Source organism: Lynx canadensis, chromosome C1 (assembly GCF_007474595.2).
Source record: "Lynx canadensis isolate LIC74 chromosome C1, mLynCan4.pri.v2, whole genome shotgun sequence".
Taxonomy (NCBI): Eukaryota; Metazoa; Chordata; class Mammalia; order Carnivora; family Felidae; genus Lynx; species Lynx canadensis.
The window spans coordinates 43,266,322-43,289,384 of NC_044310.1; the positions used below are offsets into that span (position 1 = coordinate 43,266,322).

Sequence of the window (23,063 nt, forward strand, 5' to 3'; positions counted from 1 at the left end):
GTCTGTGGGTTTGAGCCTTGTGTGGGGTTCTGTGCTGACAGCTCAGAGCCTGGAGCCTGCTTCGGATTCTGCGTCTCCCTCTCTCTCTGCCCCTCCCCTGCTTGCGCTCTGTGTCTCTCTCTCTCAAAAATAAATAAACGTTAAAAAAAGTTTTTTTAATAAAGAAAGAAATTGAATAAATAATAACTTTTGAAAACAGAAAATGCACCAGACCCAAATGAACCCACTGGTTTACTGGTGAATTCTACCAAACATTGAAGGAAGAAATTATAACAATTCTCCACAGTCTTGTCCAGAAATTAGAAGCAGAGGGAATAATTCCTAATCCATTCTATGAAACCAACACTACCCTAATACCCAAACCAGGCAAAGACATTACAAAAAAAGAAAATTAGAGACCAACATTTTTTATGAATAGAGGTGCAAAAATCCTCAATAAAATTAGCAAGTTGAATCCAACAATGTATAAAAAGAATTACACACCATGACCAAGTGAGATTTATTCCAGGTATGTAAGACTTGGTCAACATTCAAAAATGAATTAATGTGATCCATTACATCAGCAGATTAAGGAAAAATCACACGATTATAGCAAAATACATGCAGAAAAAGCATTTGACAAAATCTAACACCCATTAATGATAAAAACTCTCAGAAAAGGGAACAGAGGAAACTTCTCAATTTGATAAAGAACATCTACAAAAAACCTACAGCTAACATCATACATAATGGTGAGAAACTAGATATTTTCCCACCAAGATCAGGAACAAGGCAAGAGTGCACCCTGTTGGTCCACAACCTGGCCCCTTTACACAGAGGGCAAGGAGAGACTGAAGAAAGAGGCAGACTATTCCAGATTGGTAGGTGGCAGTTTCAGTAAGCAAGAGAACGTACTTATGAGGCTTGTCTTGGGCAACCACAAGAGAAGTAGATCTCTGCACCTGCCTGCCAGAATCTTAAAAGTTATATAGAGGTGTTAACTGGGTTTCGTCATGTATACCATCCAGATGGTCTCAACAGCACATTACTATCTCAAGGCCGTGTCCTTGGGCAGCTTCTAACACAGGGAAGGCAAATGACACACACATTCCAAGGATAGGGGAGGTGGTAAGGAGCCTCTGATTTCCCAGGCCCAGCTTGTGGGTCAACTGGCAGTCATGTCCTCCCAATAACCTCTGCCAATATCCCTTCTAACACCACTCTTTTTCAACATCATACTGGAAGTCCTAGAGAATGCAATAAGACACAAGAAAAGGAAATAAAAGGTATACAGATTGGGAAGGAAGAAATAGAACTTTTTTTGTTCATAGATTACAATATTGAAAATCTGAATTAATTGGCAAGAAAACCTCCCAGAACTAATAGGTGTTTATAGCAAAGTTGTAGGATACAAAGTTAATATACAAAAGTTAATTGCTTTTTCATATAACAGCAATGAACAATTGGAATCTGAAATTAAAGTCATAATACCACTTACATTAGCACCCCCCAAAATGAAATATTAGATATAAATTAACCAAATATATAAAAAATCTATACAAGGAAAGCTCTGGTGAAATAAGTCAAACAAGAACGTAAACAATGGAAAGACATTCCATGTTCATGAACAGGAAGACTCAATGTTTTCAAGATGTCAGTTTTTCCCAACTTAATCTATAGATTCAACACAATCCCAAAGCAAATCCCAGCAAGTTATTTTGTGGATATTGACAAACTCACTCTAAAGTTTATATGGAGAGACAAAAGACCCAGAATAGCTAATGCACTATTGAAAGAGAAGAACAAAGCTGGAGGACTGACACTACTCAACTTCAAGACTTAATATAAAGATACAGTAGTCAAGACAGTATGATATGGACAGGAAAATAGGCAAAAAGATCAATGGAACAGAAAAGAGTGCCCAGAAATAGACCCACACAAATATAATCAAAAGATCTTTGACAAAGGAACAAAGACAATACAAAGGACAAAAGACAGTCTTCAGAAAATGGTGCTGGAACAATTGGACATCCACATGTAAAAAAAAAAAAAGAATCTAGGCACAGACATTTCATAGAAATTAACTCAAAATGGAACTTAGACCTACATGTAAAACACAAAACTATAAAACTCCTAGAATATAACACAGAAAAAAACCTAGATGACTTTGGGTTTGGTGATGACTTTTTAGATACAACACCAAAAGCACAATCTGTGAAAAAAAGAATTGGTAGGCTAGACTTCATTAAAATTAAAAACTTCTGCAAAAGACATTGGTCAAGAGACTGAGAAGACAAACCACACAGGCTGGGAGAAAATATTCACAAAAGACATAGCTGATGAAGGACTATTATCTAAAAGAAACAACTCTTAAAACTCAGCAATAAAAAATGAACAAACTGATTTTAAAATGAATGAAAGATTGGAACAGACACCTCGCCAAAGAAGATATATGGATGGCAAATAAGTGTATAAAAAGCTGCTCATTATCATATGCCATTAGGGAATTGCAAATTAAAGCAAGAGTGAGATACTATTACATACCTATTAGAATGGCCAAAATTCAGAACACAGACAACACCAAATGCTGGTGAGGACATGGAACAATAATAACTCTCATTCATTGATGATGGGAATATAAAACGACACATGCACTTTAGAAGACAATTTATCAATTTCTCTTAAAATTAATCATACTTTCACCATAAGATCCAGCCTTTGTGCTTCTTGGTTTTTACCCAAATGGGTTGAAAACACGTCCACACAGAAACTTGTGTATAGTTGTTTATGGCACCTGTCTTAATCCATTAATTCTGCTATAACAGAATACCATAGACTGGGTGGATCACAACAGAAATTTATTTCTCACAGTTTTGGAGGCTGGAAGTGCAAGATGAAGGCACCAGCAGATTTGGTATCTAGTGAGGGCCCACTTCCTGGTTCCCAGACAGTCAGTCATCTTGTGTCCTCACACGGATGAAGGGGTGAAGGAGCTCTAACCCATTCATTACGGCTCCACTCTAATTACCTAATCACCTTACAAGGCCTCACAAAAAAACAAATACCATCACTTTAGGGATTAGGTTTCAACATATGAATGGGGGGGAGGAGGGGTAGGGCAGGATACAAACAGTCTATAGCAGCAGCTTTATTTGTAATTGCCAAGACCTGAAAGCAACCAAGATGTCCTTTAATAGGTGAACAGATAAACTGTGGTACATCCAGACAATGGGATATTGTCCAATGTTTAAAAAAAAACAATGAGTTATCAAGTCCTGAAAAGACATGAGGGTTTCTTAAATGCATATTACTAAGTGAAAGATGTCAAACTGAAAAGGCTACATGCTGTAAGATTCCAACTATATAACATTCTAGAAAAGGTAAAACTATGGACACACTAAAAAGATTAATGGTTGCCAGGGATTAGGGGAGAGGGAGGGATGAACTGGAGGAGCACAGAGGATTTAAGGGCATCAAAACTATTCTTTATGATACGTTAATGGTGGTACATATCATTATAGATTTGTCAAAACCCATAGATTGTACGATACCAAGAGTGAAGTCTAATGTAATCTATGGACTTTGGGATAATGATTTGTTAATATAGGCTCATCAACTGTAACACATGTACCACTCTGGTGGGATACGGATAGTAGGGGAGGCTGTGCAAGTATGGAGACCAGGGGTAGTTGGGCACTCCCATACTTTTGGCTTAATGTTGCTGTAAATCTAAAACTGCTTGAAAAAATAGTCTACTTAAATAACAGAAATGCTTTGTATGGGAAAATGCTATGTACACATTAGGGGTTATTACTGCTCAAACAGGCAGGTGCTGTACTTTAGGGACACAGCTTGGCATTTACAGTGAGATGCTTAGAAACAGAACAGCTTTTGGAGGTGTTTTTTCTTCTCTAAATAGAGTTAGTGTGCTAGAGGCCAAGGTTAACACCTTTATGGCTATGACAGTCACCTTTCAAGTCTTTCTTCCCTCTGCCCTAATGCACAGGTATGCAAATGCGTCAGGGAGGGGTAAACTTCAAGCTTTGTGAACTCTTTAGGACATTAGTTAATTGCAGAATTGGCCTTCAGTCTCTTCCCCTCTCTAGGCCTCAGTTTCCCTGCTTAAAAGGAAAGTCGTTTTAGATGTTTTCTAAAATGCTTTCCAGCTCTGAGCTTCTATGATTCTTCTTTTAATTTTTCCAGTGGGCCATGCTCTCTCTGGCTTCTAGGTCTTTGGACATGTGGTTCCGTCCACTAGGACCAATGTCCCTATTTGCCTGGCTTACTGCTTGCTATTCTGCCTTTCTGGTTTCAGCGTAGATATCACTTTGGGGGAAGTCCTCTTGACCTCTCTAAATAGAATTAACTGCATTAACTGCCCTCCACCACGTTTCCAAGCCCCCCACCCATCTTCTGTTTCTATGCTTCATATGCTAAAATGATAACTTTTTGCTTACTTGTCTTTTCCCCACTCTGGACTGCCACCCTGCTGAGTGCAGAGTGTTGTAGTTATATCACACAACACACACACACACACACACACACACACACACACACAGGTCCAGGTTTTCTTGGGGATAACCCAGCTCTGTCTCTGCCTGGGAGTTTCCAGGCCCAAAATCCTCTAGGGGAGGCTATGCCTCCAGAAACATTCAACCACCAAGTAAGAAGCTGTGAGTGGGAAAGCCATCTCTCATTAGTAAAGGAACAATTTACATTATTAAAAGAACGATTAATGTTAGGAGTTACTTACAACAAAGCCTTTCTAAAGGACCAAAGAGTCCCTTTAAGTGTGATCTTTATAAGTATTGGTTTTTGAAAATTTATCAGAGGGAGGATTTAAAATCTGAAGTCTCTCAGTCCAAGGATCTCTCAAAGGTTAAGGCAAAGGATCAGAAATGATAATAATTAGAAGAGACCTTTGAGCCCTCGGTTTGGAATTTTCCATTCCATTGACAGGAAGGCAGACACCTTCTGTCCCAGGACCTTCCTGCTGTCCCGGGTTGGCTGCATCCACCCTGCACCTTTGTTCAGCTCCTCCCATTACCGCCCGGCTGTGGCCTCTCTGCCCACCAGCCCCAGAGCCAGCTCTGGCTGTGCCAAAATGGGGCTGCCCCAGGCAGGGCTGTGGCTGAGGAGGCTCTGGGTCCTCTTTCAGGTGGCCCTGCAGGTGGCTGTGGGCAAAGTGTTCCTGATATTGTTTCCCTCGAGAGTCAAGCAACATATCGTGGCCATGAACCGGAAGAACCCCCACTTTTCCTATGACAACTGGGCCCCAACTCTGTACAGCGTGCAGTATTTCTGGTTTGTCCTGAAGGTCCGATGGCAGCGACTCGAGGACAGGACTGAGCCAGGAGGTCTGGCCCCCAACTGCCCCGTGGTCCGGCTCTCAGGACAGAGGTGCAGCATCTGGGACTTCATGAAAGGTCAGGAGACTGTTCCAAGCTTGAGATGCGCTTGGAGTAGGGGTATCAGCAGTGGGTGGGGAAGTGGGTTGGAAAGTCCTGAATTCTATTCTGGCTGCTCCCTTTTGGCTTCTTGTCTTCTCACTTCCTGCATCTAGGACTTCTAGATTCTGTTCTTCCGAGCGGCATCGCCACCTTCCCAGGCCCTTAACCCACAAACCAGCTACACTGGCCTTCAGCTCCTTCCATATGCTCTTTATTTATTTTTTTTTTAATTTTTAAAAAATGTTTATTCATTTTTGAGTGGTGGGGGAGGGCAGATAGAAAGGAGAATGTGAAGTAGGCTCCATGTTGTCAGCACAGAGCCCAACGTGGGGCTCAAACCCACGAACCCATGAACCGTGAGATCGTGACCTGAGCCGAAGTCAGATGCTCAACCGACTGAGCCACCCAGGCGCCCCCTTCCACAGGCTCTTAGGCTCTTAGAGTCGCTCTGCCTGGTCAGCTCCTGCTCATCCTTCAGACTTCCGCTCAGTGCCACTTCTTGCAACAAGCCAGCCCTGGATCCCCCACCAGACTAGGTTACCTCCTTTTCCATGCCTGACGTCCTAAGCTTCTCTTTACTGCACCTGACCTGGTAGGTAGTTCTGTGTCGCCCCCACTAGCCTGCACGCTCCATGCAGGTGGAGCCCGTGGTCTAACCCACTTTGCATCCTTTTGGCTGCTGCTGGCCCATGGCAGGCGCTCAGTAAATACATGTTGAAGCACTCTCTCTCCCTCTCCTATGTATACAGGTTCTATCGATGTGGGGTCTTACAGACCCCTTTTTTTTTTTTTTGTCCTCACAGCTGTTCCTTCTACCAGGCCTTCCTCCTCCTCCCCCTGTTGCCCTCTCTTCCTACCCCACTTGCGACTGGCTGTGAGATTGCCCCTTAGCAAGCGCATCCCCAGCCTCGGCAGCTGCCCTCTGCGCTCAGAACGAACCTGGGCCCAGCCTTGTGCTCAAGGTCCTTCCTGAGCCAACTCCCACTTTCCTTCCCCGTCTCACCTGCAGGCTGCGCCTCATGCTGTGGCCTGCAGACCAATTCTTGGGCCTTGCACATCCCTTGTGCTTTCCCTTCTCGGCCTTGCTCATGTTGTTGGCTCTTCCCCTCTATCGCCAACAGTCCAAACGCCTCATCAACAGGGGCCTGCTCTCACACACACGCCCTTCTGTGAGGCCATCTCAGAGCCCTACAGCTAGGCAGGCGCTCTCTCTCCTGGAAGCATGGCTCTGCATCTGCCCCTCTCCTCGGACACTGATTCTTGCCACCCAGCCTCTGGCTGCCCAACGGGGAGCCTCGTGACAGTACTGTGTCTGATTCATCTCTGATTTCCCGGGACCCAGACCCAGCGGATGGACTAGAGAAGGCCCCTGAGGCAGGTGGCTACTCTAGTGTTTTTCAGAGCACGTCTTTGGAGGCCAAATCCCGCAGATAAGCTTTACTACATCGAGTTCCCCGATTCAAGTAGTTTGAGAAACGCTGCACGCTATACCCTCCTCCTGGAAATTCATACAGCACGCGAATATTTTTAAAGCTCTGAGAAGCCCTGAAGCTTCAAAACAAACAAAACTTGGGGGAAAAAAAACAAACTGACAAAGCACTGACTGATGTTCCTAACACACACAACCCCCAGGTCTCCCCCTGAGGAAATGCCTGTCATCATCACACATGATCCAAAGAACACCCTTTGGGAAAAGTTGACCTGATCCAGTCCTCTCACTTTAGAAGGGAATGGAGAACGCTGAGAGGCAAAGGTAACAGAGCCAGTGAGCGACCAAGTCAGACCCAGAATCTGGGCTTCTTCATCTCCTTTTCTTCAGTCAGCAAACATTCACGAGCACCTCCTGTGTGCCCGGCCCTCAGCTAGACGCCAAGGACTCAGAGTTAGGTAAGAGCTTGCTCCTTCACTCAAGAAGGTTACGGTTTCCCAGCACAGATGGACGTAGTAAAGTAATCCTCACAGTTCTGTGAGATGGGGGAGGCTGTAAAGGTATAAAGTTTGCCTGCAGGGCTTGGAATGTTTCCTGGAGGAGGTGGCTTTGGAACTAGGCCTTGAAAAATGAGTAAGATTTTTATAGCTTGGGAAGGGAAAGGCGTTTCAAGTAGAGCAACAGGCAAGAGTTTCTTGCACATGACTTTAATTTTTTTTTTTAACATTTATTTATTTTTGAGAGACAGAGTGTGAGCAGAGTAGGGGCAGAGAGAGAGGGAGACACAGAATCTGAAGTAGGCTCCAGGCTCTGAGCTGTCAGCACAGAGCCCGATGCAGGGCTTGAACCCACAAACCGTGGGATCATGACCTGACCCGAAGGCGGACGTTCAACCGACTGAGCCACCCAGGTGCCCCACTTGCTCATGACTTTAAACTGCGGTGCACAAATGACCTGTATTTATCCAACATCCAACATTTGCCAAGTGACCACTGATAATAAGAACACGGAGAATAACAGTTAACTTTTATTGAGTGTCCACTATGTGCCAAGCACTGAGCTAGAAGCAGGCCAATTTGATGAATATCAATCATCTACTGACCAGTTCCATGAAAGCCAACTTGCCTCATGGCCAGTTCACAGAATGTACTCACTTCTTGTAACTGTTTGCTTTCAGTGGACCAGTTTACATTTAAAAAAATTTTTTTAATGTTTATTTATTTTTGAGAGAGAGAGAGTGAGATAGAGTGTGAGCAGGGGAGGGCCAGGGAGAGGGAGACACAGAATCTAAAGCAGGCTCCAGACTCTGAGCTGTCAGCACAGAGCCCGACCCGGGGCTTGAACCACGAACTGCAAGAACATGACCTGAGCCGAAGTCGGACACCTAACCGTCTGAGCCACCCAGGCACCCCTGGACCACTTCACATTTTAAATACTTTAAATATTTGCCTCTGCTCCCTGCTATTGCACCTGAGACTGAAGAATGGAGAGAGAAGGAGACCAAGAGACAAAAGAAAACTCTACTTATAAAATGAGTTGGCTTTTAGCACATGGATTCAGAAATAATGGTACTGATGGGGCGCCTGGGTGGCTCAGTCAGTTGAGCGTCCGACTTCGGCTCAGGTCATGATTTCACTGTTCGTGAGTTTGAGCCCACATTGGGCTCTGTACTGATGGCTCAGGGCCTGCAGCCTGCTTCAGATTCTGTGTCTCCCTCTCTCTCTGCTCCTCCCCTGCTTGCACTCTGTCTCTCTGTCTCTGTCTCTCTCTCTCTGTCAAAAATAAGTAAACGTTAAAAAAAATAAAAAGAAAAAAGAAATAATGGTACTGAATCGTCCTGAAATAATAGATACTGGTGATACAGAAATCAACACAACTGGTGTCGGCCCTAGAAAAATCTCATAACCCAGAGGGGGAGATGGTGTAGTGAGAGAGGGAAGCAGAGGGTTCTGGAAGATGTGGGGTGGGTAGGAAGGTGGCCAGAGGAAGGCTTCCTGGGGAAGAGGATGGCGAGCCCATTGTCTAGAGACAGTGAAGCTTTGGAGTGTGTGGGGAACAGGAGAGTGGGGAGCAGAGCAGGACAGAGGTGGGGAGCTACAATCTAAGATGTGGAGGTGACGTCAGTTTGGCAGAAGTGGGACTGTGGGAGGCATGAAGTGGTGAAGGATGGGACTGGAGCCATCATCAGGGACCAGCACTTAAGGGACCTGATGTGTCTTAGTGAAGAGGGTAGACTTCATCCTGAAGGTATTGGTGAATTCCAGAAGGATTTTCAAGCAGGGCATTAACATGATCAGTTCTGCTTAATAGAAAGATATCCTATAACTGCTTTGGAAACCCACCAGACCACTAAAAATCTCTGACGTATGCTTTAGGTATAAATCTGAGCTCATTTTACAGCCACAGACTGGAAGATCTAGAAGACTCTATGGGTAATCTAAAGCAGTTCTTTCATTTTTTCAGATGCAAAGACCCAGCGAGGGAAATTACTGACTCAGAGTCATATGGCAAGTTCTTATAGAGCCTGAATTAGAACTTGTGCCTTCTGACTCTCAGCTACTGTGCTTTTTGTTGTTGGATCAGACAACAGAGGCTCAGAGAAATTCCCAGCCACCTCCTATCCTCTGCATGTACGTGCACATGTACACACATGACATACACACACACACACACACACATACACACAGCAAAATATTGATTAACTGGTGTGTTGTGGTAGAAGGCGATGGTGGGTAATTTATTTTCTAGGCACTTGAGAGTTAATATGAAACTGGATTTATTTCAGCCCCTGTTTCCTATCCTCTAAAATCTCTCCCAGTGTACTTAGGAGGTGCCATCTAGCAACTATAAATGGGCTTTGTCTGCTGAGAGAGCCTGCCATGGGGGTTAATTTACTGGCATGGAGGTCAGGATGGTGGGTTCAAGTCCAGCTGCTGCAGAGCTGTTTTCCCATTTATACAGACAAGCTGGACTTGGCGGCACTTGCCTGACATTTGAAATGGTGTTCTCTGCACCGTGGCTTGTGCACACAGGCAGAGTGCCAGCCCTCTGTACCGCTACCCCCTTGCACCCATCCTTCCCCTCTGCTACCACGTAAGTGGGGAACCCAGTTTAAACTTTGCCCTCAATACTGATCACTGCACCCAACCACACTATAAATAATTAAACGAATGTCTCTGTCTCTTCCAATGTCCTAATCAGTGTTGAATTTTGTTCCAATTAAAAACAAAATTCCAGACAGCTAATATTTAGCACTGGTCCTGACCTTAAGTCTTTTGGGTTCTTATCTAAAGCATGACTCTGGGGTCATTGGAGGCCAATGGCTGACCACTTGGCCTTGACTTACCTCTGAGCCTCCCCTGATGAGGCCTGGGCAACCCTGTCACATGGGTGAGGACTTGTGTAATCAACCAACAGGGGACTGAGGCCCACTTGGTACTCCCTAGGGCCTCCTAAGAGAAAATCTGTGAGCCAAGGACAAGGAGAGATTTGTATCTCCTGGCCAGCTTTCTCCTTATGTACTGAAAAATGAGGACTATATAACCAATTGTTTCTATCTGTACTTGGGCACCAGGAAACTCAGTCAAATTATTAGTTTGGTTGCAGTGAATGCATGGGACCTTAGAACTGGTTTATTTGTCTTCCATAATTCCCTTCTGTTCTGTGCCTCCCAGAAGGGCATGATTTTTTTTAAATATTTTACTATATGTGTAAGCTGCTTCAAACCCATTGCACAACAAGCTGAGGGTGTAACTCATGGAATGAAGCATCGGCACGGTAAGATGCCCTCTGTTCCCCTCCATCAGCAAGTTCTATCTTTCCCCTTCTCTGCTGCCCACATACTTGCCCGGGCTCCCATGATCTCTCACGTGCGTTTCTCTGACGCCCCCTAACTGGGTCCTGCCCACTTCCATTCTCATCCTCAGGCCTTTCTCCAAAGAGTGATGTCCAAGTGTAAATCTAATCGTGTTTCATTATTATATGCCCCTACCGTAACAGTCAGGGCTCTGGCTTGCGAGCCACAGAAACTCACTCTGGTTTTCTTAGTCACAAACATACGGATGCAAAAGAACATATTAATAAGGTGTTGCAAGATCTCCAGAATCAACCACAGTTGGAGCCCTGGGCCTGGACTGTCTTTTAGCATCAACAGTGTCAGGCCAGGATGCTGCTGTCACTGTGGTTGCCTTGAGAACCAACCCCCCACCCCCAGGACCCCACCATCCCTGACACGGGCACTACCACTGGGCCATGGATGAATTCTGCCATCCCAATGACTCCAGAATCAAAGATCTATGTGGGAGAGTCCAATCAGCCCAGCCTGGGTCTCTGCTTTCGCCTTGGCTACTCAGGACAGAGAACAGACCTGGCCCCTCTCTCCTCCACAGAGGCATACTCTCCCATTAATAGCATACAAAATAAGAAATTCCAACTAGGAAGGAGGCTTAGGAACTGGGCAGCCAAAATTGCAACAAATATCCACCATCCTTGTTTTATATCTCCATGATGTCACATCGTACGTGGAATAAAATCCAGATTTTTCACCAAGGCATAGGAGAGCCTGCCTTCCCTGGCCCATACCTACCTCTCCAGTCATGCCTCTCGTTACCCACTCTCCCACCCCCTCCCCAGGCCTGGCTCTGGTCACAGTGGCCTTACAGGTCCTTGAACACGCCAAGCTCTGTCCTGCCTCAGGGCCTTTGTACATGATAGAGTCCTTTTGTCTGGAATGCCCTTCTCCTCCCTTTGCCCATGGCTGGCTCTTTCCTATCCTTCATTTGTCAGGTTAAATGGCATCTCCTCAGAGGCCTCTCCCGACCCACCTGTCTAAAGTAGGTCACTCCTTGATTGTCTCTTTCGTAACACTTATCGCAAGTTGAAATTACCACATTTATGTGTTTACTTGTTTTTTTGCCATTAAATAGACCTCAAATTGCATGCAGGCAGGGGCCTGCTGGCTTTGTTCTCTGCCGAATCCCTGGTGTGTGGCTGAGAGCCTCGCACAGGATAAGTCTGAATAACTTGCTTATAGGTGGAATGAGAGGATGCTTGGGGACATGAGGTTGAATGAGGAACAGGCCCTGCCCACAAGGGGCAACAAGTAGCCTGGCGGGCACAGACCCGTCACGGGGCGCAGCCTGCTGTGCTCTGACAGATGTGAGGGACGGGCTCGATGATGTCGGCCCCGGCCACAGGTAACCACCAGGTGCTGGCAGCTCCCTGGAGTTACCCCCAATCTAAGGTGGGAGAGTTGCAGAAGGCTCCCACCCAGGGCCGGCTTCATGGGTGTGGGACCAGTGGGTCACACAGGGTTCCACATTCGGAAGGGCCCCGTGCCTGGGGTTCAGTATTCTGTAGTAGCTGTTTGAAATCCTTAATCATTGTACCTTTGAATCTGCATTTTGCAAGTGAGGCCTGCTGGGACAATGGGACGGGCCAGGGGACTTGGAGCCTTGGCTCATGCAGGATCCTGCCTCCCACAGCTTCCTCGCTCCCTGGGACATGTTCTCCACGATCCACTCTTACCCCGCTCAGATGCAGGGCTTGGCCAGCCTCCTTCCCATTGCTATCCAGTGACTGCTGCCTCCTTCTGACCCCAGAGAGGGACTGGACGCAGACACGGGGAAGGTTGGGGTCCCGTGAGCCCATCCTGCCCCGTCTCCTGGCAGGGCGTGGAGGCGGCCGTCCCCATCCTGGGCTGACAGCGCCATGTGCACTGTGCTGAGTGTGTGGGGTAACGTGGTGGGAGAAGCCTCTTGCCCATCTCCCCTCCCCCGTCAAGGAGCCGGGCACATGTCCCTGAATGGAAGTCGTTATATGCTGTGAGGTGGGGGGTGGGCATGCGGGAAGGGTGAATGTCTAGCTCAATTTCTGTGCTCCTAGCGGGGGCATAGTGTGTTGATCTGGTGCTGCAGGGAGAGGCAAACTGGCAGCCACTGGCCACACACACACACACACACACATGCACACGAGCACCGAGTTTTGGGGCTCCTGGGTGACTGTGAGGGCCTGCGTTCACCCCATGAATATCCCTCTGTCCGTGGGAACATGACATTAAGTAGTAGCTAAAAAATACCATGCCAGTGCAGGAGAGAGACCACAGAAGAAAATCTGTTTATTTTAATATATTTAGGGGCACTCCCCCTCCCCACTTTGTAAGCAGGGGGGTTAAGCATTTTCATTTTGCACTGGGCCAGCAAATTATGTAGCCAGTCGTGTCCTCATCCTTCCTTCCCCTTGGTGGCATCCCCTTCACTGCCCCTCCCCCACTTCGTAGCTCAGGAATAAGACAGCCGATAACAACAGCTTACATTTATTGAGCACCTACTATAAGCCAGGCACCATTTTAAGCCCTTATCTGTACTACCTTCTTCAATCCTCAAAACGATCCTATATTATGTCTGTTTGCGAATGAGGAAACGGAGGCTTTGAATGGGAAGAGTACTAAATTGAGAGTCTAGAAGCCAGAGTATTAATTTTAACTCCACCATTGACCTGCTGTGTGGCCTGGAACAAGCCTATAAACAAGGGGAAAAATTGCCTACCTTGCGGTATACTAACCTCATCCCATGAGAAAACAGGTGCGTGCCTGCCTTATAAACTGCATGAGAGGGACTCTCTTTATCATTATTTTAATTACCACCTAGTCAAAAAAATAATAATAATAATAATTACCACCTAGTGGCTGCAGGTGGTCTACTGAGACCCCTTGATAACATGGCCTTATTGTGGAGAGGAACAAACTGGCTCCAGCCTGTGTTCAGTCTTGCCCTGTAGGCTTCAGCCCCCCACTGTGGCCTGGCTTCATCTCTGAGGGAAAATAAAGGTGGTAACAGAATTTGGGCGCCTGGGTGGCTCAGTTGGTTAAGCATCTGACTCTTGATTTTGGCTCAGGTTATGATCTCACAGTTTGTGGTTTCAAGCCCCACATCGGGCTCTGCAGTAACCGTGTGGAGCCTGCTTGGGATTCTCTCTCCCTCCCTCTCTCTCTGTCCCTCCCCCTGTTCTTCCTCTCTCTCTCTCTCTCTCTCACAAAATAAACATTAAAAAACATTTTTTTTAATGGTGGTGACAGAAGTGAGGGCAGGAGTAAAGAAGTTACTGGCAAATCAATGCTGTGTGTAGATGACTGGCTGTTGCTGGTTCCGTTCCTGTTTCAGGCAACCGGCCATTGGTGCTGAATTTTGGAAGTTGTACCTGACCTTCATTTCTTTTCAAATTTGACCAGTTCAAGAGACTTATTGAAGACTTTTGCTCCATAGCAGACTTTCTCATCATCTACATCGAAGAAGCACACGCATCAGGTAGAGAGAGACGCCCTGCCCTTACCTCTTCCTACCTTCTCTTTTCTCTCCTGCTTCCCCCAGGCCCTGTCTCAAGGTTGGGGATTGGGGAGGAAGCAGAGTGAGGGAAAGAGCCCCACTATTCACTGTGTACCTGCCATGTTCAGTCCCTGCTGGGTTTACCACCACTGCTAACTCCACTGCCTGTGCCTTCAACCAGGCACACAGAGCAGAAGACCTGGAGGGACAAGTCTCCCTGGCAGAGGACCCACGATCTTGAATGGATAAATAGGGAAATCAAGGGAGAGAAGCTAGGAGGAGGAATTTAGACCGGAATGACTGCTCTAGAGCTACTTGTGAAATCCAGCCTAAGACTCTCCAAGCTCAAAGGGACACTGGTTCATCCCAGTCAATGGTTCCCAAGCTTTAGTGAGCCTCAAAAGCACCCGGAAGGCTTGTTAAAACAGACTGCTGGAGCCCACCCCAGAGTTTATCAGTTAGATCTGAGAATTTGGATTTCTGCCAAGCTCCCGGTGATGCTGAAGCTGCTGGTCTGGGGACCACACTTTGAGAACCACTGCTCCAGGCTAACTTTCATCTGGGGCAGGCATTCTTTCTTCAGCCCCTAACAGGTGGCCACACATCTTCATTACTTCACGTTTAATCTTGTTCCTTTCCTGGGCAGCTCTCTTCGGGAGAGCTCTCCCTGAAACTCCTAGAGCTCATGGTCTAAGCCCTTTGAACTTGACAGAATGGTCAGACACACTCCTATCTCCCGATTTTCGAGGGGGTTGGACCCATGAGTGTGGCCCAACTCTCAAACCCAAAGACTGAAGAAGGCAAGTGGGACCGGTGTCATTTACTCGCCCACCTCCCACACGATTTGTCGGTCCCCAGCATCTGGCAGAGCCCATGTCGCAGAATCAGAGCTCAGCAAAAGTTGGATGAATGAGCGTGCTTAGGCCAGTATTAGCCTTGCTGGTTTATCCATGTGCTATCAAGTGTAGGCTGCTATTAATTATCAGCAAAGATGGCCCAGCAGTGTTTTCTCCAATATGCTCCCTGGATCCCTGAAGTCAGAGCTACGTGGGTTGCTTGTTAAAAATGGATATTCCAGGGACGCCTGGGTGGCTCAGTCGTTAAAAGTCTCACTTCGGCTCAGGTCATGATCTCGCAGCTAGTGGGCTTGAGCCCTGCGTTGGGCTCTGTGCCGACAGCTGAGAGCCTGGAGCGTGCTTCGGATTCTGTGTCTCCCTCTCTCTGCCCCTCCCCACCTTGTGCTCTGTCTCTCTCCCCCTCTCTCAAAAATAAATAAGCATTAGAAAAATTAAAGAAAAAAAAGGATATTCCAGGGCCCCCACCCAGGCCCATTGCATCCTGATTTATTGCACCCAAAGGTTTGAGAACTTCTTTCAACTTAATACTGTGTTCATTTCACTGGCGGCTTCTGTCCCCATTGAGGGTTTGGGGCAACCTAAAATATTAGCTAGCATAGGGGAATAGGTACACAAGAGATTCATTATACTGTTCGCTCTACGTTTATGTACTTTAAAACTTTTCCATAATGCAATTTAAAAGAGTGTAGGTAACAGGAGAGCAAATGCTAGCTCAGTGTGCCTCCGGGCCAAACACTCCTTTGGGAGAGCAGCAGCCAGGAGCTCCAGAGAGAGAATTTGGGCACCTTCAGGTGTCTGTGGTCTCCATGGCCGAGAGGAGACATTGACTTGATGTCATCGCAGCCGGCAGCCAAAGCTCAGCCAAAGCTCAGCCAAAGCTGATTTAACTGTCCTGGGGCAGCACTTAAACTTGAACGTGCGCGTCAATGACCTGGGGACCTCAGCCGGTTCTGGCTCAGCAGTGCCGCAGTGCAGCTCCCCAGGGGAGGTTGAGGCTGCTGGTGCAGGGACCACACTTGTAGTGACAAGGTCCTGGAGGATCCAGCTTTAATCTCTAAAGGAACAAGTTGTAAACCGTGACAAGAGGGGTGGATCGTCACAGAAATGGTTTCTGGTCCTGGTATCTGTCCTGTTCCTCCTGGGGTCAGCCCCAATAGGTTTAACTTTTCCAGAACCTCAAAGCCTTTGAAGAAGGACTTCCTCACCCTGTTCTGACAGTTTTCTTGCCCTTGTGCTTTGCCACTCCTAGTTCAGGCATTTCTTCCTTCTCCCCATCTCTTTCCCCGGGGGTACTTGTTTCTGTCAACCAGACAGGAGTGAGTACGGCCTGAACCCCAAAATTAAAATGCACAGAACCAGTATCCACCAATCCCACCAGGTCTGGGACCTGTGGCCCAAGTCAGCTGGCTTCCTTTTCCTCCCCACGCCACATGTTTGTCCGGGTAAATTACAGGGAGGCATGAGGCATCGTGGGAAGAACACGGACTTTGGAGCTCCAGACCTGAGTACGGCTCCTGGCTCCATCACGTGCTGGCCACGTGACCTTGAACAGCTTCCCTGCCGTGCCCACTTCTGCCACACTGAAACAGGATGGCAACACCAACCTCACACTCGCTTGACGATGTTTAATGAGAACCTGCTGTGTGCCAGCCCTGGGCTGGGCTCAGGGATATTGAGACAAACGACACACACAGTTCCTGCCTCTCAGGAATTCACAGTTAAAGCTGGGGAAGCAAGTCACTGCTCCTCTCTGGGCCTCCATGGTCTCAGCTTCAGGATGAGAACGAGAATCCCGCCTGACCTCCCGTGGGTGGCTGTTGTGAAGCCCCAGCGAGCTAATTGTTGCACGAGACTGACTGCCTACACGTGAGGCCAATGTAGGCCGGTGTTACCGTCATCTACAAAGTTTTGGTGTCTTGGGGCAGGTAATAATTACTTTACACTATGGCCAGGCACTTGTATCTTGGTGTGAATTTCTCCTGAGAGCTGGTTTTTCTTGGAGTAAGGTGCCTGAGCAGAGGACTCTGCTGATAGACTTAATCAACTTATATTACCCTGGGAGGCAGCTATTACTGTAAACACAGGCCACGTGGCTTCCGAAGGAACCCATGACCACATTGCCCGGGTCCCAGGCTCCCCAGAAATGAGGCAAGTAGAAGGGCAAGGCCGGTAGCACTTTATGGTTGTTTTTTTCAAACTGTGGGCCCATAACTAATGAGTACCACTTCCTGTAAGGAGGCAGAGGGGCACCTTGGCAAATGAGGCCAATTGAAAATCCCCTCCTGTTTAAAGTTAAGCAGTCAAAGTGGTTTGGGGCATCTCCAGAGCAAAGTAGCAGTATTCTGAAGGACAGAATAAAAACTGGGTTCTTTCCCACCTGTTATTTAGGGCACTCGGGCAAAATAAACCAGTATTTTTCAAGCAGCTTCTATGAAGGGATTTCCGTATAAGTTATCTCATACAAGCCATTGCACAGCCATCTGCAACATAGGTTCTATTAATCCCATAACAGATGGGGAAGCTGAGAATTTAAAGAGATTTCAGGGGTGCCTGGGAGGCTCAGTTGGTTGAGCATCCAACTTCGGCTCAGGTCGTGATCTCACGGCTTATGGGTTCGAGCCCTGCATTGGGCTGTGTGCTGACAGCACAGAGCCTGGAGCCTGCTTCGGATTCTGCTTCTCCCTCTTTCCCTGCCCCCTCACTTGCTCGTGCTCTGTCTGTCTCTCTCTCTGCAAAATAAATAAGCATTAAAAAAATTTTTTAAAGAGATTTAAAGATCCTGCCCGATATCATACAGCTGAGTGTGTCAGGGAAGGCTTCCTGGAGGACAGTTGAGTGGTTCTCAACTGAGGGTGGTTTTGTCCCCCAAGGGGTATTTGGCAATGTCTGGAGATGTTTTTGGTTGTCACAAATTGTCAGAGCGGTGCTGACACCTAGTGAGTAGAGGCCAAAGATGCTGCTCAACATCAGGGAACACTCAGGATGGCACCCCCCCCCCCCACCAAATGTCAATAGTCCCAACGTTGAGAAGCACCGTGGTAGAGGTGAGCCTCTTAATTTTTTTTATGTTTATTTATTTTTGAAAGAGAGAGAGACAGAGACTGAGCAGTCTCAGGGGAGGGGCAGAGAGAGAGGGAGACACAGAATCCGAAGCAGGCTCCAGGCTCTGAGCTGTGTCAGCACGGAGCCGGATGTGGGGCTTGAACTCACAAGCTGTGAGATCATGACCTGAGCCGAAGTCAGACGCTTAACCGACTGGGCCACCTAAACGCCCCAAGGTGAGCCTTAAAAGGACAGGTAGGATCTCAAATGTGGAAGAGATGGTAAGGAGACAGGGAAGAGAGGGGGCAGCATCATTTGAGGAGGATTCACTTCAGCTAGACGTGGGAGGACAGGGAGCCGTGACCGGAAGTACGCATGGAGAGAGATGGTCAGGATCATTACACGCTATGCCAAGGAGCCAGTCCTGTAACTGGTTTGTAAGCAGAGAAACAAATCTGATTACATTTTGTGTTGGTAGCATTGCCAGAGATCTTTGGATGATGGGTTAGAGAGGAGCAAGATCAGGAGGGAGGCAGGGATACTTCTTAGGAGGAGTTGAAAGTAAGGTCATTGCCAGGCCGGCAGTTGTACTTGACTGTCGGCTCACCCTGAGTGGCAGGCACCCTGGGGCTGTCCGGACAGCCCACAAGCAGCAGTGCCAGAAGTCATAGGAAAGAGAAGGTTCTGTTGCCCTCACACCGTGGGTGAAGGCGGCACCGTGATGAAGAGGGTGGAAGTGAGAGGCAGCTTGGGGGTTGTGGGTCAAGGGATCCCAGGTGTTTCACCCACCTGGCTGGAGCAGAGGCTGGAGGAATGTAGGTGAGTCGGGCCAGGTCACTGGGGAGATCTATCCCGAGGATGACAGGGAGCCATGAAAAGCCACGGCCGGAGAATGCCATGGTCAGGTTTGCATTTTGGAAAGAACATTCTGGTGGAGAATAATTAGAAGAGGGAGATTGTCTAGATTCTGGATAGTAGTTCTCAGACTTCAGTGTGTGTGTTAGAATCATTTGGAAGGCTGTGAAAACACATTGGTGGGCCCCATTCCCGGGCAGTCTAGGATGCGGCCTGAGAATTAGCAATAAAGCCCCAGGTGAGGCCAGCACTGCTCGTCTGGACGGAATGCCTGCAGAGAACTACTGCTCTAGACCCTTGCCTCTCAGAGTGTGGTCCAGGGAGCAAGCAGCCTTGGCCTCCTAAGCACCAGCTAGACTCTCAGTGCCACCCTAGACAGACCCAATCAGGATGTTCCTTTAACAAGGCCCTCATGAGGATCAAATGCACATTCAAATTCGGGAAGCACTGGCCTATTGGACTCTCTCATGCTGAAGAGCTGAGGTCTGGGAGTCAGGAGCCCTAGGCTTTGTTTTTGGGTCAGTCAGTATCGCCTTATGTGATCTCATGCATTCACACATAATAGGACACTGGGCCAAATCATGGTCAAGGGCTCATCTGGGACCCTCCGTTAAAAAGGGGTGGGGATGGGGATGGGGGTATTTAATCTGCGGAAAATATGCGCCATGCCTGTGAGGCCCGCGGCCCATCCTTTCTTCTGCAGATGGCTGGGCTTTCAAGAACAACGTGAACATCAGGAATCATCGGAATCTCCAGGACCGCCTGCAGGCAGCCTGCTTGCTGCTGGACAGGAGCCCCCAGTGCCCTGTGGTGGTAGACACAATGAAGAACCAAAGCAGCCGGCTCTACGCAGCGCTGCCCGAGAGGCTCTATGTGCTCCAGGCGGGCAGGATCCTCTACAAGGTGGTGCCCGGGGGCAAGGGGCCCAGGGCGGGTGAGGGCGGAAAGGGCTTCATATCAGGCAGATCGGCATTCAAGTTGTTGCCCAGCCATTTACCGGCATGTGACCGGGGGCAAGTCCTTTCCTGTCTTGGAGTTTCCCTTTCCTCTTCTGCAAAATGGAGGTTCTGGCCCCCCACCTCACGGGAGGTGAAATAATGGGACTTTCCTGTCCCTAGCATTTGGACTGGAGCCGCAGCCTCCTGGCTGCCTTCTACACCCAGAAGACTGGCCCAGCCCTAGTTCAGTTTGAAGCTGAATGAGAGGATGTAGTTTCCATTTCCTAAACAATGCTCGGAGGACATCGACTTGCCCAAGGTCACACTGCGCAAGGCTCTGATTTCAGTTCTAAATCCTTTGAATGGGACAGGCCAGGAGTGGGAGGGTCTGAAGCTGCTAATCTCCGAGGCCGGCCTGAACCTGGTGGGGGTTGTAGCAGGGGGAAGAGAGCAAACCCTGTAGTTAAGAGCTGAAAATGCCAAAGCAGGGATTCAAGGCAGGAATTGAGTCCTGGCTTCCTTTCTGGTGATTGTGTCCCCATTAGGACTTCCAGCCTGGCCAGGGTGGGGGGTGTAAGCACAGCCTCTGACCACTCGGGCACTGTTGGCCTCCCCTGAGAGGGCGGAAACTGTTTTATAGCTGCCTTAGGGGTTTCAAGCCTTGGAGAGCACATGAAGCCCAACCATGTGGATGCTCCCCTGCCCACGTGTCAAGCTGGCCCTACTTACGCGGGTAAAATGAGCAACAATTTGCAGATGAATCCCCAGGGTGCCAAGGGCCACAGGACAAGAATTCAGGTCCTTCTTCCTTTCTCCTCCCCAGAGACATGGCTCTAAGATGGCACGATGGAGGCCAAGCAGGGTTAGGCCCCGTGCAAGGACTGGCAACACAAAAACGATTTGAAAATGGCCCACCCCTTACTTGGAGGTGCTCACAGTCTGGAGGATGAGGAGGACACACATAGAGTGCTCCAGTGTCCCAAGTGCTGTGACACTCCAGAGCAGGGATCAGCAAACCTTTTCTGCAAAGGGCCAGGCTATAAATATTTTTGACTTTGTGGACCAAATAATCCCGGTGACAACCATTCAATCCTGCTGTCCGAGCACAAAAACAGCATAGACGATATGTAAAAGGAAGAGTGTGAGCATCAGGACACATTTGGCTCTCAGGCTGTAAATTTCCTGACCCCTGAGGAAGAGAGGTAGGCTCTTTAGAGGTGGTGACAGTTGCTTGAGCCTTAAAGGCCAGGAAGCCAGCCACATGAGCATGGAGTGAAAATCATGGCAAATATAGGGAAGAAGGTGAGCAAAGGCACTGAGGCATGTTAGGGCAGGGTGTGAATGGAGAGTCGGGGCATTTAGGTGACTGGGGCTCCTTCCGGGCCAAGGAGTCCAGCCTACCTCTTAGGGCAGAGGAGAGCCAGTGGGAGTTTCAAGCAGGAGACAGGCATGACTAGATCTGTATTTTAGAGAGATCACTGGCTATAGGGTGAGGCATTGACTGGAGGGGGCAGGGACTGAGGACTGGGGATAGTCAGGAGGTGGGATGGCTGCCCAAGTAGGGAATGAAGAGGGCTGAACTAGGGCATGGGGATTGGAGAGGCAGAGGTGGTTCTGATGGATAGAGAAGATAACGCCTATCTAAAGGTCTGATTATGGAAGAACAGCTTATTTGTAGAGACCCCTTTCTCCTTTGAAACTATTCACTTTACCCCCTCTGGTTCTCCTCAGACTTCTCTGTCCAGTCTGCCCATTAGATGTGAGTGTCATTCCACACTCTCCCCCTGGGTGATCCCATCCGCCTTATGGTTGCATCTGCCATTGTCTACACCATCCTGACAACTCCCATGTAGCTATCACCAGCCCAGTTCTCTCAGCTAAGCTCCAGACCTGCTAATTCCTGCAAGTCGGAAATCTGGGAATGCTGATTTATCTCTCTTGCAGGGTAAACCTGGCCCTTGGAACTACCATCCAGAGGAAGTTCGCGCTGTTCTGGAAAAGCTCCACAGTTAGTCTGGGCAGATCCCCCAGCCCTAGGTGATCAGCAGGAGGGCTCCTCAAGTCCTGGCTCTCCCCCCAGCCCATGTGGCTGTTACCTCTTGACCTGTATCCCCAGCTGAACTACTAGCTCAGAGCTCTCTGATCCAGCCGAACAACGGTAGTCAGAAAACGAAGCAGCAAGTGAGCTGAATGTTAAAGACTGTACAGAATGTCAATGCTGCCCCCACGGCAGAGACCACATTCATTGCACGTGGTCCCCATCTCCAGCCACTCTGATACCAAGTGGTTACGTACGGCAGTCCTTACGTCAGGTAGATTCATTCTACCAAATTTGCCGTTTATGGAACTGATCATCTAAGACACTAAATTGGTTTTTAGAACCAAGCATGGGGAGAACTCCTGTTGAGGAGAGAGAGATGAGGAATTGAAAGCTGTCGTTCATTGATGCGGAAGCTCGTATTTGAAATTGTTTCTCTGATTTCTTTGCAAGTCTCCTAATGGTCATTTGTGTTACATTACATCAGACTCATGGATAACCATTGGTATCCATCTGTTTTAACTCTGCTTCTTTTCACGTTTGTCTATGACGGCCACAGTCTAAAGTGCACACGGCTGTGACTTGACTTGAACGAAAATGTTTTAAGATGCAGTGAAGCTAATACAGAATGATTAAAACATCTCAGGCTATTTGGGATGGCTTCGGTGTGATCTTTACATTTTCTTTTCCAATTTGTGTCGGCCTGTTTCAGCTTTAATTATAGCCCAGTGTGATCTGATCAGCAAAAATACCATATGCTGGAAGTGCCTCATTTGGTCCAGGGGCCGTTGCCTTTAAAGAAAAAAAAACATTTTGATTCACATTGGAATCAAGCTACCTTCACAACATGACATAAAAGAATGGACTTGGGAGACATTTCTCCTTTTCTTTTTTAATTTTTTTAAATGTTTTATTTATTTTTGAGGGAGAGAGAGAGACAGAGTATGAGCAGGGGAGGGGCAGAGAGAGAGGGAGACACAGAACCTGAAGCAGGCTCCAGGCTCCCAGCTGTCAGCACAGAGCCTGAAGCGGGGCTCGAACCCACAAGCCGCGAGATCATGACCGGACCCGAAGTCGGACACCCAACTGACTGAGCCACCCAGGTGCCCCGGGAGACATTTTTCTAACATGAAAACATTCTCTTTGGCTCTGC

General features: G+C 47.9%; 1 protein-coding gene across 4 annotated transcripts in view; it reads left to right on the forward strand.

The window, feature by feature from the left end:
- DIO1 (iodothyronine deiodinase 1) overlaps window positions 1-22,560 on the forward strand; it is a 39,499-nt gene extending 16,939 nt beyond the window's left edge. For 2 of the 4 annotated variants that reach the window (XM_030324256.1, XM_030324255.1), the window contains 4 exons: window positions 5,138-5,405; window positions 14,019-14,162; window positions 19,638-19,837; window positions 21,817-22,560. In XM_030324256.1, the coding sequence (XP_030180116.1) occupies window positions 5,213-5,405; window positions 14,019-14,162; window positions 19,638-19,837; window positions 21,817-21,885 (606 nt within the window). In that variant the 5' untranslated portion in view covers window positions 5,138-5,212 and the 3' untranslated portion in view covers window positions 21,886-22,560. Of the gene's footprint in view, window positions 1-5,005; window positions 5,406-14,018; window positions 14,163-19,637; window positions 19,838-21,816 lie in introns of those variants that run through there. The other 2 variants (XM_030324254.1, XM_030324257.1) reach the window with 2 other exon arrangements.
- The last annotated feature ends 503 nt before the right edge of the window (window positions 22,561-23,063 follow it).